The sequence below is a fragment of the Homalodisca vitripennis genome, unplaced genomic scaffold, assembly GCF_021130785.1.
Source record: "Homalodisca vitripennis isolate AUS2020 unplaced genomic scaffold, UT_GWSS_2.1 ScUCBcl_6013;HRSCAF=13021, whole genome shotgun sequence".
NCBI classification, from domain to species: Eukaryota; Metazoa; Arthropoda; class Insecta; order Hemiptera; family Cicadellidae; genus Homalodisca; species Homalodisca vitripennis.
In genome coordinates, this window is record NW_025782134.1 from 232 (window position 1) to 20336 (window position 20105).

At 31.9% G+C, this 20105-nt stretch overlaps 1 protein-coding gene across 1 annotated transcript in view; it reads left to right on the plus strand.

The window, feature by feature from the left end:
* Positions 1–200: 200 nt before the first annotated feature.
* LOC124373614 (bromodomain adjacent to zinc finger domain protein 1A-like) overlaps positions 201–20105 on the plus strand; it is a gene marked incomplete at both ends in the record, with an annotated part of 33455 nt that continues 13550 nt past the window's right edge. Inside the window, 8 exons of the mRNA XM_046831967.1 lie at positions 201–254; positions 318–410; positions 5168–5538; positions 8025–8175; positions 10192–10369; positions 11396–11497; positions 14510–14714; positions 19331–19446. Of these exons, the coding sequence (XP_046687923.1) occupies positions 201–254; positions 318–410; positions 5168–5538; positions 8025–8175; positions 10192–10369; positions 11396–11497; positions 14510–14714; positions 19331–19446 (1270 nt within the window). The remainder of the gene's footprint in view (positions 255–317; positions 411–5167; positions 5539–8024; positions 8176–10191; positions 10370–11395; positions 11498–14509; positions 14715–19330; positions 19447–20105) is intronic.

Sequence of the window (20105 nt, forward strand, 5' to 3'; positions counted from 1 at the left end):
TGATTATTTGGTAATTTTTAGGTGGTGTGGCTTTCTATGGAATAAACAAAAGGAATTTTAAAAATAATAGCTTGTGTTCTTATGATTTCAAGAGTTTAAAACCAAAATTAACCTAATATATTAAACATATTTATTATTCAAACTTATGCCTAAAAATTAGTGATTCTATAATAAATATAAAATTTGTATTCTCTGTCCAGGAATGGGGAGAGGCAGTACTGGCCTGGCCACCTGGCAGTCTTTACCGCTATGAAGTACAACCTGTTGCCAATGAAGAAATCTAAACCTTTGATAGTGTCAGCAGAGCTTATACACAGGAAGAAAAGTTATTATTCCCCCCGGGTGGCATAAAAAATCGTTTATACATTAAACAATTTACAGAGCAAGTTGGTGGATTTTGGAAGTTAAAGGTGAGTCATAGTTAAAGTAATTTTAATTTTATCCTTCTCTTCAAATGTAAAAAGGGTTGTTTTTACAGAGCTATAACTTCGATTTTCATTATACAATATTTCATATTTGTATTTCTGATACTGATTGTTAATATTTATGTTGAATAAATAGAGAAATTATGAAAATAACCATAACTCAACATTATAGAATACTTGTTTACATTTTCACAGGTTTTCTATGTTCTTATCTCATTTTTATTTATCTCTTCTGAGTTGAGTCCACTCTACACAACGAGACGAATTTACCACAATTACAATATTATATAAATATAATACTACAATAAATAAATATAATACTACAATAAATAAATATAATACTACAATAAATAAATATAATACAGAAGATCTGAATGGTTTGCAGTCATCTCGAATTACCTCAAACCTTGCATTGTCAATCAAGAGTATCCTATATTCATTTTATTCTGACTATTTGTGGACTATACAAAAGCATGTTGTGTTGGTGCTATTATTTCAGGAAAGCCTCTTCATATGTGCATTATTGTAATCTCCATTACAATTTCTAAATGTGCTGCCTGTAAAAGTAGGTCTTTAAGCAATGCAAAAAGTTTCTAGAATGAACACTGTACTGTTAGAAAATTTCTTGTTCTGCACTGTGGCTTATGAGGTATTTTATTGTTTTCCGTATTGGCTTTCCGTCGACCTATGATTTTAGCTTTATTGTTGAGGTGTTTTCTAACTATGATAATTAAGTAAACCTGATATTTTGTTTCATTAAAACACATTTAGCTTTTTGTGATAATTCAGAAGACAAATGTGATAACTTTAAACAAATCTTATAATCTCCAAAGATCTGATACATTCTTGCCATTGTTTTTTATGTTTACAACAGTACAAACTTCAATCTTAATAATTGGAATTTTCATTATATAAACTCTACTGTTTGCAGTTATAGTACAATTATTTGTAATGTTGTCAATTTGTCTTAACAACTAATGTTACGATAAATATGATCTACGCATTAAAGAACAATATTTACAATCACAATATAAAATTTGGCATCACAATAACTGTTCCAACATACAATTTTAAAAATATAGAAATGGTTTTTCCTTATTTAACCCTTACAAAGCCAATGGCCATACTTGACCACTGCTATCAGAATGATGTCCTCAGCCAACTGCTATAATAGCCATCCTTTAACTTTTTATCACTTGTTTGTTATTAATCCAAATGCCACTTTTTCAGTATGGAAGTTTTATTAAACTAGCTGTGTTATTGTGAATAACTAATAACCCAATTTGTTCTTTGTTTAATGTTTGTTATTGATGATGGAGGGTTTGGAAGGATAATAGGATTTCAGTCATTAGTCATCTTTACCAAATTTTATTGATCCACTATCACTTGTGTGGGTGTGACATTTGTTTGTGTGGTGACAATGCCTGGGTTCATTTTCTCATGTCTGGACTTCAATCTGTCAAAATATAATTTTTCTACCTTTTTAGAGGTGGTCCATTACCTCACATTGTATGTTTTAAATAATTTCATTTATTACATTTCTTACACCTGATGAAGAGGGTAGATTTCAATTCTCAAAACATAGTATTTATACATTGTTTATATACAACAATGGCAAATGTCTTAAAACATAATTTGACTTTCACATAAACTGTTACCTCACTTCTATAAAAGATATGAAATTCGAAATTGTTTCATTTTGTTAACACACATACATTTAGTTTATGAATATAAAAATTGTATAAATCAATGTTTAATAGTTAATATAATAGATCAAACAAAATAAATTACTCCCATTTTTTTAATTTTTAACTTTTTTGTGAAATACATTAGTTTTTTGTAAAAAATCTAAATATATTGACTTTTAAAAACTACATTAATGTACTAAGGATGAAAAATGCCTCGGCCTTCTTAATACTGACCACCCATTAAAAATTGATCTTTGTCGCTCATCATTCCTAAAAAAAACATTGTCTTAAAACAGGTTAAGTCATGTTTAGCAAACCTTATAGTATTATTTTTGTTTCATTTAAAATAAAACCATCATTTCTTTCAAACATATTTAATTAACCCTTTGAGTGCCACGGGTACTTTCCGAATGCATATGCATAAAGTGCCACGCTGTTTTTTCGCATATTTGTATGCTTTTGGAAAAAAGCTGTTGTAAAATAACTACCAAACAGATTTCCATCATTTTGTTGTTGTTTTTTTTTCTTATTAAATGCAGAATATGATACATATCGTTAAAAATAAAATCTGATATCTAAAAAATATAAAAATTTCAGTATTTATAAAAAAAGTTTTTTACTTTTGTATAAAAAGTTAAGTTTCGACCTAATTTGTGTGTATATGGTATTTTTAAGATTTTTTTCTTTATACCATGATAAAGGCCATATGATTATAAATAAAACCCATGTGTAATATCTTATTCTAGAATTTTATAAACAGGGCATTATATGTATTAACAAAATGCTGCCCGGTACTGACATTTTATAAACTGTACTTCATTTGTCAGAGTTTAGAAAAGTAATGGTGTAGTTTTCCCAATAAATCTAATAAAACATTAACCCTTTGCGTGCCACGGCGACGATACATCGTCGCCAAAAACCCTTGCGAAAAGTGCCGCGGCGACGATCGATCGTCGCCGACTTACTGTGCGAAAAGTGCCAGGCGACGATCCGTCGTCGCCGTCTGTTATCGTAATTTTTAACGCTTAATTTTCATGAATTCTTTTCACAACCAATATTGTTTTATTTGTTAACTATCCTGCAATAGATAAATAATAGTTCACATAGTACTTTATATTAGTAAAGATAAAAAAAAAAACACAGAATAATAGAAGCAACAACAGCTGGCGGTGATCAACCGGACACGTAACATCGTTGGCGCGTAAACAACTCGCTACGTATAGTATGCGTAATATCTAAAATAATACGTTCGGTCATATGGTTGTGTTTATATCGTTTTGAGGTTAGGAGTTAGGATCTCTAAAATGATTTTGTTTAATTGATATCTCCCGTGCGTGCGTGCGTGCGTGCGTGCGCGCGCGTGTGTGTGTGTGTACATATTTTTGGGGAAAATATGAAGACTATATATTAGATATACCTTAGAACCAAAGGATAAATGTAAGTAATGCATTAATTATTTTTGTTTTAGTGTTGTGTTACCGGTACTGAAAAATGATTTTTTCTTTATGTACATAATTTCAAGCATTGTTATGTAACTATAGTAATTATATAAAAAAGTTAACCATTATTTTTTTTCACATTAACAATGTTATAAAGAATATTAAAAAAATTCTTCCCATAGTAAAATTGTTTCTTATTAATTTGTAAAAAAAATAAAAACTAAAAAATAAAAATTGCTTTATACATTTTTTGGTTTTGACATGCCAAAACTAATATTATTTTATGTTGTTTCATTTGTTTTGTAACATTTTATTGTAATACAATTTTTTACAAACATTTTGATACCTGTTTCATAAAAATAGTATGAAAAATAAAAAAATATATTCTTTTTCCGGAAGCCCGGTAATACTTCTTATTATTCCCTGGCATTTTTCGCATATGACTTGCAATATAGTTGCTAGTGCATTTCTTTTGTACAAAATTTTTTGCCTTGTGGCATTCAAAGGGTTAATACAACAGAAATAGTTATGATTAGTAAATTTAGAAACAAATACTTGCTAACATACTTACATAAAAGTTTACATTTACTAAATAATAACCCTAATAATATTTACACTGAAAATTCACGTTTTTCGCTTGAACACAACTCAAATCATACATTACTTTTGTAAAGAAATACAGTAAAATACTGTATAAGTTACTATTTTATTTTGTATTTACTCAAATGCTTGGTTATCGGCACATAAACAACAAGAAAGGCCGTTACGCAACACGGTACTCGTCCGCTACGTCGCGTGATTGTAAGACAGAATCATCGTACAGGTACTTATCACAGCCCACTATTTTTGGACGAGTTTTCCTTATCAGAGATCAAAATAAACTTCATTATACAGTCCTTCTTCCATAATGAATCGAAAAAATACTCGATGAGTCATACTTCTTACCTCCAAATCGTCTCCAAATAGACACACGAATGACCTGACATTTCCGAATAATGAAACTTTGTTCTTATAGTTTTTGATTTAATTGATTGTCGTAATAACTTGTACATTCCAAAATAGGTTAAATAAAGTCAGTTGTTTTTAACAATGTAGTTTATTTTGTTCCCGATACGGAAAAGTCGTCCAAAAATAGTACCCTTGAACTTCTTGATAAGTACCCAAACAACATAAGTTTCACAGATAAAATAGTCAAGAAACAACATAAAACTCGTATTTATTGATAGTTTGGAACCTATAGAATACAGCCGTCTGATTATTTGGCCAAAATAATCTTGTACTATATAAAATATTATCGAAATACGAAACGTCAAAATTGGCGACGGTGGCACTTTATGCACTTTTCGTACTGTCAAAATTAGCGACGCTGTAGCACTCAAAGGGTTTAAACTCTTAACATAAAAATTTCAACAGCTGCAAAATCAATAACTAATTGTATTTTTAATTAGTCCTAAAACTTTCTAACTCAGAATTACATAAATATATGTATTTATACTAACTAAACAATTTTGGTGTAAATGTTATAAGCCTTTCTGAAACATTTCAATCAGTTTTCATTTATTTGGTTTTGCAATACATAAATTTTAATGTGTGCTGACAATTATATTGTTTTTAGGCTAAAACAGCTGAGAAGTACGGAATATCAAGAGTGAAATTTGACCTTATCTTTGTGGGTGAAGCACCAGATCTAAGCCCAAACAAGAAGGGCTCTCCCAACAACCAGGTGAAGACAGGTGGTTCTGGAAAGAAAGAAAAACGCCAAGAAAGTATTGACAAGTACTTCACAAAGAAATCTCCCAGCAAGCAACAGAACTCCCAGCCCATGGATGCTCACCAGAAGTCTTTATTACAAAAATTGAAAGAAAAGTACAAAGTACAAAATGCTAAAAATACTACACTGGCAAACAAAATAGCCAACAAACAAGAAGCCATAAGACAAAAAAGGAAATATACAAAAAAGAAATTGCTTCAGTCTTCTGATAAAAAGTAAGTATTTATATTTGACTTACTTTAGTAGTAAACAGTAGTACTATACAATGTTAACACTTAGGCAGGCGAGTGACTCAGTTTCAAATAAAATAAAGTGTCATCACTGCTGTGCCTTTCAGTAGTGAATGTGTTATAAATACTCGGATCTCATATAACCAGCTTATCATGAAGAAAAATGTCTTCTTAACCTTCGGTGTAATCAATCAAACACTCGATGTGGTCGAGAGCTATGCTATGCTTGCAGTGAGCTAACTGCCTCCTCCCTGTCTAAATATACTGCCTCATTACTATTACTTTTGTCATCTCCACATAGTGCACATAGTATATGTTCATCAGATAGCAATTTGAAGGGTAGGCTTTTTAAAGGCATTTCAATTTGGCATCTGATCAGGGCCTGATTGCTGTCTAACAGTGTCTGATATTCTTGATTGTTTTTACTTATAAAATTTGCAATGCTTCCTCGAAAATATGCTCATAAAGCCACCCCTGATTTAGAATTCTGCTCAAGAATGAACAGTGATTTATAGGAAGGGTATCCAGGAATCTCATATTGTGTACAAATGTCTGTGAATGAATCTATGATCAACAAACAATTTTATTAACATATATCATTATAAGAATGGATGAAAGAAAATATTTGTAATGTAGACAATTGTTACTGTCAATTAACTATATGAGTGCAGTCAATTGATATTGTGTGAACGAAAAACATTCTTGCTAGTAGTAATGGTGAGGGGGGAATAAGTATATTACATTTTTAGGATAGTAAAATAATTGCATGTAGAGGGTATGAATTTGAAATGAGAGATGAAATGGAATTTGAAGTACTAAAACTGTGTGACAGAAGTTAATATAAACTTTGAAATTTTACATAAGTTACTTATTTTAGTTGTACAAGGCATGTTCAGAAAGTAAGTACCATTAAAAACAAAAAAACAGGTATAAGGATTTTTTCAACACAATTTTATTTCTGCATGAAAGCCCAAACCTTAAACCATTTTTCAACATAGTTTATAACCTCTTCGTAGAAGGTTCCCGCCAATGAATGTAGCCATGACTCCACCCACGGCAATTTTCACTTCATAGTCGGTTTCAAAGCATTGGCCATCTAGCTCACGCTTCATGTGCAGGAACAAGTGGTCAGACGGTGCCAAGTCTGGGCTGTAGGCGGGTAATGGAACTGCTCCCAACAAAATTGTCGAACCAATGTTTGAGTGTCACCAGCTGTATGGAGTCGAGGATTGTCACGGAGCAACACAATTTCGTTACTGAGCCTTCCTCTCCGTTTGTTTTGAATTTTCCATCTTAGTTTTCTTAAGGTTTTGTAATACCTTGCTGCATTAATGGTTTCAACTCTTGGGAGAAAATCAATCAGCAAAACACCTTTCCAATCCCAAAAGACAGTGGACATGATATTTTGTGTAGACATTTTCGTTTTTAAATTTTTGTCTTTTCGGAGATTGCATGTGCCACTCCATTAACTGCCGTTTTGATTCCGGTGGGAGATGACGGTCCAAAGTTTCATCACTTGTAACAATTTTGTTAAAAAAATCCTTACCATCATCACTGTACCGTGTGAGAAAAATCAAAGCACTTCCGAGTCTCTTGGTTTTATGCGCGCGCGAGCGAGCATTTTTGGAACCCATCGGTAACACAGCTTGTGTAACCTAAGCGGCCTGTAACAATTTCGTACAAAAGGGTGCGTGAAATTTGTTGGAAATCGTCAGATAGCGTTGTCATAGTGAAACGTCTGTTCTCTTGGATTTTTTCGTCAACTGCCCTTACCAGATCATCGGTGACGAGAGAAGGCCGACCGCTCCAATTCTTATCATGCACATTTGGTTCGACACCCATTAAACATTCTAACCCACTTTCTCACAATTCCTTCACTCATTACATCTTCCCCGTAAACATCTCAAAGTTGACGATACATTTCAGCCAGTTTCACATCCCTTGCGTTCAAAAATCTTATTACAGAATGAATCTCACAATCAACGGGATCACTAATTGTCTTAAACATTGTAAACATTCAGAGAAAACTGAAAACACAACGTAGAACAACTAAAATGGCATGAGTCGATAGCCAGTGAACAAGGACGACTAGTGCACATGCGTTGAATATCGATTGCAGCGCTACGGCGGCAGTAGAGTGAAACTGTACTCACTTTCTGAACATGCCTCTTATAAGAAAATATATTCTAACGAAATATGAATACTAATTATGTTTGATTTGTTACTGTGTAATTACATTTAAAATAATGGTTGTGCAACCTATTAGTTGTAACCAACTAGACAAGTTTTCTTTAATAAAAAAAAAATAAATAAATAATTTAACATATTATTTATAGTAAATATGCCTTTTACTTGATTTTGTGATATCTATTTTAAAATCTTTGCTATATATTATTTAATGTTGTAATACTTACTGTAAAGAAGGAGTGGTCTCCAAATACAGCCATGTAATTATTTTTTACTTTAAATAGCTCAGTATTAACAGAGATGGAAATAAAACAAAGGAAGCAAGAGGAAAAACTTAAACTGAGGGAACAAAAACGAAAGAAAAAGGAACAAGTAGCTTTATTGATGAAAGAATACAACCGGAAAAAAGAGGATTTGGAACTTGAAGATCTGCAGGTTTGTTTAGTTGAACGTTTTAACCCTTTCAGTGATTTTCGACGGTACTGTAACACGTTTTTGCAATGCTTTTAGAACTATTGAAAAATATTACAGAAATTCATTATGTAATTTATAAGATAACAGTTAAAGTAAACTTCAACAGCATGACATTGTACTCTTTTATGGATTTTATTTATATAAAAAGAGAAATGAAATGAAAAACTTCCTTATTATAGAGGCGAAGTTAAGATTTATTAGAGGCTCTCTCTGCTACTGGTAGAAAGATTTAATTGAAATGAAATCCCCTGTATCTTTATATTTATTTTAGCTTTGGACGAATATTAACCCTTTGAGTGCCGCAGCGTTTTGCTATGTGGTATGCATAAAATGCCTGATTCTGCAAGGGTCTGGTTAAAAATTCATAACCAATTTAATTATTGGTATAATGTCTTGGGTTTTTTTTTTATAGATATATTTTCTTTATACATATAATACATTGATCACTTATTTTAACGTTTTTATACAAATAAAAAAAATCATTAACAAAAACTTTGAGCAAAAACATTTGGTTTTTTTATTTTAACACAGCTTAGTGTTATTGAAATATTTTATTTTTTCACTTTTAGTTATTCTATCTTATACTACATTTAATTCTTTACAAAAAGACATATAAAGATTTTTTTATACTTATAAATAAAGTTTGGAAAATAAATATGAAAATATGAACCATTAGAAAACTAGAAATTTTCTGTCCTAACCTAACACTCTGTGTATTGTCTACACTGCTAATGCTTAAATCTAATGCCTGCAGTACTAGGTCTTCAATGTCAGCAATGTTTTTACGACTCATTGTTTATAAATATCACTGAACAAACACAAAAAACATAACAACTATACAAACGTATTTAGTAAAGTACTAGATGCTTATGATCGCTGTAACTCACGGTCAAGTCATTGTTCTACTTACACACAGACTAGAACAACATAAACAAACAAAATAATATGAAGATACTAACACTACAAACCCATTTATACTTAAAAACTTTCAATATTATTTTTTAAATAAACAGCAGCACAAACAAAACATGTGACGGCTCGTCCGCGTATCGATCGATTCTAAACTCGATTGATGCGCTCACTTTACAACCGCCGTAAAAATCAGATTCTAATCAGAATGCAACAAAACCTACATCAAAAGTTACATTGAAGCCTTTGGAATGCGTATGTATAGTCATTGAGCCAATTTAGATAAATGCTATATAAAATATAAGCGTTACTGCAGAAGTCGCTAACAGCGATTCTGGCATTTCTTGCATATAATGCGGGATCGCTGACAGCGATGCTCCGGCACTCAAAGGGTTAATTAGCATTTTGAGTGTCCGAAGAGAATTTGCATGTATTATAAAAATGTTTTATCTTGAAGTGGCTATAATGTTGTTCTAGTTTTTCTTTTCAATGCTTTTTGTATATAAGAGGATAATACTCTTACTTAGTACTAAATCTGAGTCAAATTTTTATTTTCATGCCCAACAAAGATAATGAGCAAACTTAAGCAATTTTGAACATTTTAAGGGTCCGAAGATGTTCTCATTGAGTATGAAAAGGCCTCACAAAAATAAAAACTTATATTATTGGAGAGTTTGTTTAAATTAATATATAATTTCCAATAAGAAAAAAAAGCTTCAAGAATGTAAATATATTTTTTGTTATTTTCTAGGTAGTGCCAAAATTTTGTTACTTGTAATGTTTTAAAGTCAAGATGTTCTCAATAAAAAAAAATACTAGATGTATAAAACTTATTGTTACTGAAGCATGCATCAAGAACAAACTGTGATCAAGAACAAACTGTGTAGTATTGAAATCACTTATGTATTGAACATTCACACACAGTATCAAAGATGATTGATGGTATTTATTTTATATGTTTGTAGATGTAAAAATAGCTATAAAGTGTTTATAGTGTAAATTGAAATTAACTTTGGTCAACAGAATCTTGAGATTTGTGATTTTTTATTTGAAAATGATTTGTTTCAGGATCTCCCAGAGCCATTGCCTATCGAACTTCGTCTACCAAATGAGCTGTTTGGAGACTTTGTGATGATAATGGAGTTTCTTCATACATTCCAGGAGACCATTAATCTGAAGGATTACTTTCCCGCAGGGATGACTTTAGACCTTTTGGAGCGAGCACTCGTTGAAAATGAAGTTGCTGGTAAGTTAATTTATTTATTTCAAGACTGCAAGTCCCCTATAGCATTAAATTGTCTCAGTCTTGATGTTTTCTTCTGTGACCTTAAAAAAACAAAAAGATTTAATTTGTAGCACTTTGTCCCCTAAGTTATGTTAACCCTTTCCAATCGGCATTAAATTTATATGATTATCTTCTCATATCGTCTAACACTTAGGGTGGCCATGGCTGTTCTCTACGTCAGGCATTGATTTATGACACATACTGTCCCTCAGCTCGGCGAGCTAACCTAGTGGTCCTCGCTGTTTTGTTGTTCAGTTCGTCAGGCCACTATGTGTGGCCCACTGTATTGCGCAGTTATAAAATTCAATCATTATCCAGTTTTGGCTGTAAAGTGTTGTAATCCATTGGCCAAATAGTAGGTACACTAGGGATCACCAAAGAGTGCAGTTGAGAGAGGAGCCTACTTGGCATGTGACCTTGGAACGGTCAACAAGGACTGAGCTAACTAATCAGCTGTACTAGTTTGAGGTTTGTTCTGGACAACAATGTGACAATGATCTGTTTTGGCTGAGTATATTCTCTTAATACAAGAGATCTATTTGAGACTGATTGTATTTTTATCCTGCAAAGAACAGTACTTTTAAAATCAACGTATAACCTAATTTTTATATTACTTAGTTCGTTTAAAAGTAAATGATAACTAAGTAATCGATAAAGTGTAGATATTAAAGCTAATAAACTTTCTAACTATTTGAAAATTTCATTTAAATCTCAGTAACTTAGAGTTGACAGTCAAATACTGCCATTTAAATCTGAGTAAAGTGACATACATGGTTATGCAAGTGGTGAGTGATGACCTAGAATACAGCTGGCCACTATGTTTGGCCCCGCGAGCTGAGAGGACAACCTCCTTCCGAACTGAGTGACAGATAAGTTCTAGCCACATTAAAGGCCTCCTGATCACAAAGAGTTAATTACATACTGTTTATTTAAGCAGATGTTTGAAAACCAAAAAGTTGAACAATCTGATAATGTTTTGTGTTTTAGGGCCACTGTGTGACATTATTCAGATGTTGCTTACAGCAATATTTGAACTGCAAGAGGAGGAAGATGATGAAATTAGAGAAGATTCAGACATGAGATCATCAGGTTATTATTATTAGTTAACAATTTCACTATACTTTATTCACTGATTCTAACTTTAACCAAATTAATCATTTGGCTCTTCTGCACACAATTAGATTTACCACTTCATCAGTTGTCAGTAATTCTTTTATTTCCATATCTGGTATTAAATGTATTATATACACTGGTCTAGGCACCCAATTGATAAAGATTTACCACTTCATCAGTTGTCTGTAATTCTTTTATTTCCATATCTGGTATTAAATGTATTATATACACTGGTCTAGGCACCCAATTGATAAAAATTTACCAGTACCAACTCTTGTATAGCACAGCTAACACAGTATTGTTTGTCCTACAGATGTACATTATAATACGGAATACCAGGTGTTCAAAATTTTTTGTACAGTGAAGGGATCTTGGAAACTATAAGAAATACAGCAAAAAAATATACGGACAAAGTTGTTTGTAATAACAAGACCGACAGATTGGTATGGTTAAGTTAAATTATTGGTTGTGTCTTTCATTTGATGCACTCAATAAACTGTTTTTGACCTAATGTTCAAACTGTTACAGTTCTTTTATTAATACCTACATTAGAATGTTCTTTTTACATTGCATGAAATTTCTTCTAATTTTTAATATTATAATGAAAAATGTTCAAGACCAGCAAGCAGGAGGTGTAGGATTTAAGTAAATTTTTCAAAATGCAACAACTCATTTTTTTTTTAATCAAAAGAAAATAGATTTGTACTGATTTCATAAATACCATACATGTTTTACCTTCCTTGTGGGTTTCATCAAATAATTAATAAAATCCTAGTTTTGTGTATGTTTGTTTGAAAGGGATTTTTATTATAATAATCTGATGGTTGGTAAACCTGACTAATATTTCAATGTACTATTGTTGGAATCAGTTGATTAGTGAAATTATATGACAAGGCCAGTCTAAAAATTATTGTTACTGACATTTTTGTGACTGTTTAGCACAGTAGCATGTTAGTTTTAAATTGTATCACATTTTATAATCTTATACAAATAAATAAAACTATCAAACAAAAATATTTATAAAGAACCTAATTAAATTTTTAATGCAACTTAGTTTATTCTAACTAAAAAAATTATATAATAAATAACTTTATTGTTTTATTTAGTAAGAATGTAAATGTAAAGATTACAAGTAGCTTTTAATTTACAAGTAGCTTTTAATTTACAAAATGTTTGTAATATAGCCCGTTCCCAGCATCATGCACATCCTAAAGTTTCACACTGTGTGTTGCTTGGTGTGTCTAAACTTTGTTTGTCAGTTTGTTACAAATTTAAGTAGGTTGTAATGGAAACAGGATTTTTCCGGACATTTGCCATGGTTCAGTGATACAAAAAATCACTAACACTATGTTTTTTCGAGATCTACAATCTGATCTCTTCTTTAGGTAAATAACTAACCTAACACATAATTACAAACTAGGTTAAAATAAACAAATCGTACCAGAGCGTTGTGACACGCATAAATTAGAAATCACAACTACCATGTTGTGTGTTAACTTCACTAACTCTAACTCTTTTGGATGTGTGTATATTAAGTGATATTAATGTCCTTAACTACTGTTTTTCGAAGGAATTTAAGAAAGATGAATTGGATCTTAGTTGCAATGGATACCCTCAATTAATAATAAAAAGTGCAAAGAACCAGAAGAATCATTCCTGAATCAGAAAAACAGAATAGTAACATTTGCGTTTATGTCAATCCCTTATGTGTCAGGATTATCTGAGAAAATTAGTAGGTGAATAGTATAACATTAGAACCGTGTTTAAAACACACAAAACTCAAAGTCTTGTAAAAACAAAACCAAAAATGGCATGCAGGATTCCAAAAACTGTGCTTACAGTATAAAATGTAGTTGCAATAAGGCATAAAACCTTTATTGCCGTTGATCATATATACAATGAAATAGGCATTGTCAATACACTTTTTAGTATAAAAAATTTACTAATATAGAAAAAAACCATTATGGCAACCCACAAAACAGATTTAACGGTCTCAAAAACATTTACCTTGCAGTTGTAAAATAGTAGGAAATACATGGGCGAGACAAAAAGAACATCAAACGTAAGAATAAAAGAACACAAAGAAAACACAAGAAAGGCTCTAACGGAAAAGTAAAAAATTGCACATCATTGTTGGTCCGAAGACTATCATATGAATTGAGATGAAGCCAACATAATACATCGGAAACCTCATTTCTTTAAAAGAAAATTAATGAAGGTTTCATACATTAAATGGTATCAAAAAAAAAAGAAAACCAAAAGTATCAAACAGACTAGATATTTGTAATAAACCAATGTGGAATCCCAGTATGGTTTTAAGAAGTTCATTTAGAATAAACCAATAATATAAAAGGCCCACTATTGTTCCCTTCTTTTGCCATCACCTTGTTTCTGCCGTGACGATTACCATTTACTATTAGAGTCTGGTCAGCTGTAAGTGGTTGGTCGGCGAATGCAGACCTATTGTGACCTGTATTCTGTAGTTCAGTTCAGTTAATAATTAGTGTTGTTTTGTTTTTTATTAAGTGCATGTTTTAGAGTTTGTGAAGTTGACAAACAACATGGTGGTTGTGATTCCTGACTTATGCGTGCCACAACGCTCTATGATTTGTGTATTTTAACCTAGTTTGTAATTATGTGTTAGGTTAGTTATTACCCTGAAGAAGAGATCAGATTGCAGACCTTGAAACATAATGTTATTGATTTTTTTGTATTACTGAATGGTGGCAAATGTCCAGAAAAATCAGTAATTGTTTTTTGGACATTTGCATTGTCCTACTAGGCATTGTGTCCAGAATTGTTTCCTTTACAATTCTTCTATCGTCAAAAACAAACTTCAAACAAAGAATTAATTGGATTGTTTAATAACAAAAATACTTTTTTTTTTTCAAATATAAAAGATATGAATTTTATATTAGACATAAGTTTATGAATAAAATTTGATAAGTGGAAAAGCTTACTAATTTGATCAATGTTGGTTATGTACAGACTGGCAAGATGTGGCGGATGTGGCCGGTGATATGAGGACGAAGGAAGCCGTGAGACAGGCTACAATCGCAGCCAGGTGGTCTCAGGCATACCATCGCACACCACTTAACAAGCTGACACTGGATGCCAGCACAGTGACCGAGGTATTGAGACTGCATCTGCTGGCCTCAGGTGGCCGCTGCGGCGACAGCAGCTCGAAATGGAGGTGAGAGTTTTGTTAGAAAGAGGAAGTGAAAAATTTTCTAGTCAATGATATTTTAAAACTCACTAGGACTATAAACAATTGTACATCCACTGAACAGATTATCTGAGATAATGTACCAATTTGCTAGAATAAACAGTTGCATTAAGTGAAGGGACTATCTTAGATGCTAGATCAGTTTGCTATTTTATAATTTGTATTCGTTTGAGCTTACAGATAATTTTCATTTGTTATATATATTATAATGAGTAGTATTGATTAAAAAAAGTGGCACTAGTTATGAGATTTTTTTATGAAAGTCATTTAACATGTTAGAGAAGCAGCTACTATTCTTTAAGATAATAATAAATGTATGCTCTGTTTTACTCAATATTGTTATTTAAACAGAGGAGAGAAACAGTGCTTGTTAATCACATTAAGGGGTGTGTGAAAACTCTACTAAATGAGTATGGACATCATATGACATTTTCTGTAGAAGTGACCCAAAAGAGTAAGTAAATCATATGATGTTTTGTATAGTGTTTACATTAGTCACGTTAACTATAGCAATATAAAACCGCATCAATTTCTCTAAATAGTATGTTGTCATTTCCTAAAAGAATTTTCAAATAGTCACGATCTATATGTTAAACAATATTGATAATGTTTGAAATTTAGCTTATATTCCAAATAGTCCGTCAATCTAGGGGACTGAGGGGTTTCTTTGTGGATGGGATAATATGCTAAGGAGGAATAGGTAATGTTAGAAGGGATAATTGGGATACGATTATTAACCCTTTTAGCCCCGGCGTCCGATATATCGGACAGAGGTGGTCTAGCTAAAATGCCCAACGTCCGATATACCGGACGTCTCGAGAATTTAATGTAGCTGGCTAATAATATGTCCAAATGCCATCAGTTTCGGTATAGTAGTCGGTGAAGAAACGGGCTACATGCAAAAACAATAAACCTTCCAATTGGCATCGTATTTCGTCGTCGTTGAGCGTAGTTTATTTGTCGATGTCAGCTGTCAGACGACTTCAGTTGCATTGTTGTTGTATGCTGACTTATAACCTCAATTAGTTTGCGTGATTGAAAGCGGTTGTTTTTCGTGTGATTTATTGTATTATTAGTAAAAAAACACGAGTAAACGTCGTAGAGAAAAGTTACCAGTGAGTGAAAACACTTTGATAAACACTATTATTGGTACTTTGGGATTATACCGACCACACCCAGACATGAATCGTTATTTGACATTTTGCTTCTACTGATTACTAGATTAGCGTAGAACAATATTTCGTCAATATAAAACAGGAATTGTCTTATCCCAAACCCCTCCCCATCCTCAGACAGAGGTCAAAGTCGAGCGTCTAGTAGATAACGTAATTGCAGAGTCTTGCCGCCCGTTCAGCTGCTGCGTCGCTTTGTTGTACTTCCGTGTTTTACCTCTACATTTCTCCAAACACAAAAATTCAATAAAAACAAACATGATCAAACTAAAACTAAACTCTTTATTGAAAAAACACTCAAAACTTGTTTTTATTCTTGATCACACTCCGCCACCCAAAATGCGAGTGCCATGCCTTCGCGCTGATGTCAACGAAAGAAAAACATCCCTCGAGATAGTACCTATCAGTAAAATATCAAATTCTAGAGGATCTGATCAGAAATATAAATTGAATTGTAATGGAAAGGCAATTATGTACCGTGCAAATCATGTGATGCCGCGTGGCCTGTCGTAATCGGGATTCTCGAGAAAGATAAGATAACAGCGACAACAATACCGATAACAATGCCTGGAAATGCTTGTAATTTTGTAATTAAAGAGTTGTTTTTTCGTTCTATCATGTTTGTTTCTATAAATTTATATTTTTGTGTTCTTCATACTGGTGTGGTCGGTATAATCCCAACATCCCTATTATTAGTGGTGAATGTGCTATTTTTGAAGACAATGAATTGAGTTGTTTATATAAAATGTATATATTGTAAATATTATTTTTTACTTTTTTGAAAAATTAAACAAGTTTTAGTCTTACAAACCATTACAATTATTTTGTGTTATTTTACAATTGTTATTATTTCAAAAGTACAAAAACAAGTATACATATCTGTATACTTCTACTGACGTGTATTTGGAAATATATGAAGAAGTGCTTATGCAGCAATACAATTAATTGGATATATCTCCTGCATTTATCAAGGAAAGTTCTTCAAATTTTGTGTGTGTAGTAAGAAATATGTGTACAACAAAATTGCTTCATTTTTCAGGGGCTACAATTTTTTTTCTACCCTTTATGTATGTCCAAACTATAAAAAATAAAAAAAATAAAACATTTTTTATGTATAAATACGCTAAAAAAAACAAATCATTCTGTAAAAGTACTTTTTAACTATTACATCTAAGAGTACACTTATTTAAGAACAATTTAAAACAAAAACCTAAAAATTATCTTCAAAAATAAGAAAACTATATGTATTTTCCCTCAATACTGCACTACGGTCCCTTATCGCCATGAGCTTTCTGGCAAGTCCATGGAAAAATGGCTGGGGTTAAAAGGGTTAACACAAAAAAGTGCAGGAATTGTAGAGGTCAAAGTAGAGCTATTAACTGCATGTGAGGGTAAAGTTTTTCAGTACTTTTTCATAATTTTTACAACAGTTTCTACCTCTGTGGTGAAGTTTGATTGTTGTTTCCTCTGTGATCTCGGTCTTGTTTGCCAAGAAGCATCTTATTTGCGCACCTCTTTATTAATTTTTTCCATTTTGTGATTGGTCAGTTTTTGCTGCTTAGTACATTTCAAAATAAAGACATTCTTTATGTTTTGTCGTCACCATTATCCATTTTGTATTCGAGTTCGAGCTAGTAAGCTTCTAGAACAATGAATGTACCTTCTACAAGTGAAGAAAATGTTTTACTTATGGACATTTCGTGTAGTGGGTGGTCCATCAAGATTTTTTATATTTTATTGATTGGTACTATCTTGGGGGATATTTTGTTTTTCGTCACCATGGATGTTGCTGCCCCATGCTGATAGTCGGAGGCATTATTGTTAGCCCATTAAACTACTAGTGCCTTTTACAACATTAAAAAAATTTGATCTTACCATAATTTAATTGTTATCTGTTGTTTTTTTATTTAAGTTTCAAGAATTTTCCTTGTACTTTGTATTGGTACTGCTTCTGCTGAGTCCGCTAAGTGTGGCACTGCTTCGTATAGTGGTATTTTTACTTACTTGAGATTTTGCTGCTCGTGTTGTGTTATTGTTATACGAATAGCTAACATCATAAACAAAACAAGCACAGTGAAGAAAAATAATACATTTGATTTTAATAGTGAAATGATCAAATTGCAACCAGTGAAGATCAAGTTTAGGATACAAATCAACTGACTTGGGAAATTTTATTTCAGCCTTAGATGTAGGTGACAATGAATTTTGAATATGTTCAACCAGTTACTCAATTAGGTCAGATATTTGTGCTATGTATAAGTGGAAGCACAATGATGATTTTTGGAAAAAAGACTTAATTTTAATCCTTGAAACTCTAGGATGATCTAGATTTGGAAAGAAATTAAATAAGGGAAATTGATGTATTCCATTCTGTATTGCATTAAGACTTAGTATGTCACATTGCAAAGGAAACAAATAAATACTTCAATAAATGATTAGAAAAGGAAGGGGAATTATCTTAAAATATTTGAAACTAAAGTGATGGACGGACACTAATGCAGATGAACTCTACTGTTTTTCATTTTGTTTTTTTGCTATTTTATTTCTAATACCGCATTGCAAAATAATAATTTGAAGCGGTATTGAAGTACTGACACCTGTTAAAAACACCTATTTTATTTAGTGCTCAGTAAGGACAGGTTTCTTTTCTTACTAAGAATTTTATACTTGACAAGAATGCCCTTCAAAAATGTGATGAAACAAAATGTAAAATGCTAACTGTAATTAAAACAACCAGGCGTAAATTTTCCTCACACTTTCAGCTAACCAACCAATGCTTAGTGATAGTTGAAAGTCTTGTGTTATAGAGAGGACAGCTAAGTTGCGAGGGGTAAATCCCGTCCAAGTGAAAATGCTTTGGTATAAACCTCTTTGTTTTCAAAGCTTTGGACTTCATTATGTACAAAGGAAAAGGGATTAATTACACTGATGAGAACGTTGTCAAATCTGGCGTTTCAAAAGTGATTGTTGATAGCAATTGTGACAGGTGAAACATAACTGTGTTAGGTACTCAACCTGCGATATTGCTCTTAGCGCTCATCCTTGTTTCACACCAAGAAAAAATTGTTAAATATAAGTTTGTAAAACACGTAATCCTCATGACACGTTTTAAAATGTAAATAAACATGTTTTGAGAGATTTTAAACTTAATTCTTCTTATTGCTATATTTGTGAGTTGCATTTATGACTCATTTCAAATGTAAAAAGGAGGTGCTATATGGAGGCCATACTCCTGAAAGAATTAATAATATTGGTTTGTAAGAGTATAAAAACTTATGTTTGGAAGATAAATAAATTAGATTATGTAGATAAAGATCAAAACTGCAAAAAGCTGTCATGAAGGCCTTGGATGTGGTACTTGATATCTCTACCATTCTGTTAAGTCAATCAAAATTATAATATGTGTTGCAGGTACCAACAGAGAGGAGGCTACTCTAGCTTGGATGACCCTGGATTGATGCTACGACTCAGTCAGCCTCACATTCTGGATTCTCTTTCACAAATTCCCTTCTGTGATCTGTCCATAGGTAACAGTACAGGACGTCATTTAATGGTTAACTGTATTATCATTAAGTTACCTGGCTAGGAAGTGGGTAAACAATATATCAGCATGGATAAATAAATTGCAGTAGAGAGTTAATAGTTTGGATAGTTAATAGCTCAATGTTTATAGTTTATTATTTAAAATGATAACAGGACTGGTAATTTTCTATTATTATAAATTACACAAATTGAAACATTACGCTTGAAGAACTGATACCATCTTCTTCTTCCTAAGGTGTAAAAATCTAAGACATTAGTTTAAGCATATGCCACAATATCTAAGAATCCAATTACAGATATCTTATGTGCATATAGTCACAATTTACTTCATTAAATTGAATTTTATAGTAATGTTTGTATAGTATCCATAATACACTTTACACTGTCGTTGCTGTCTACTAGTACACTATTATCTCTCAAAATGCTTGGTATTTCCAATGTCATTTGAAACTGAGATCTTTACATATTTTCCTTCTTTTATTCATAAAAAGGTTCATTTTGATATTGAAGAATTTTAAATAAAAAAATAGTCACATCGGTCAAGTCTTTATTACTACCAAAAAATATTTTATTTTTATTTATATAAATAAAATTGCAGATAAATTATTTATTAGCTCAATTAAGTAAGCTGCACTGACTTAAA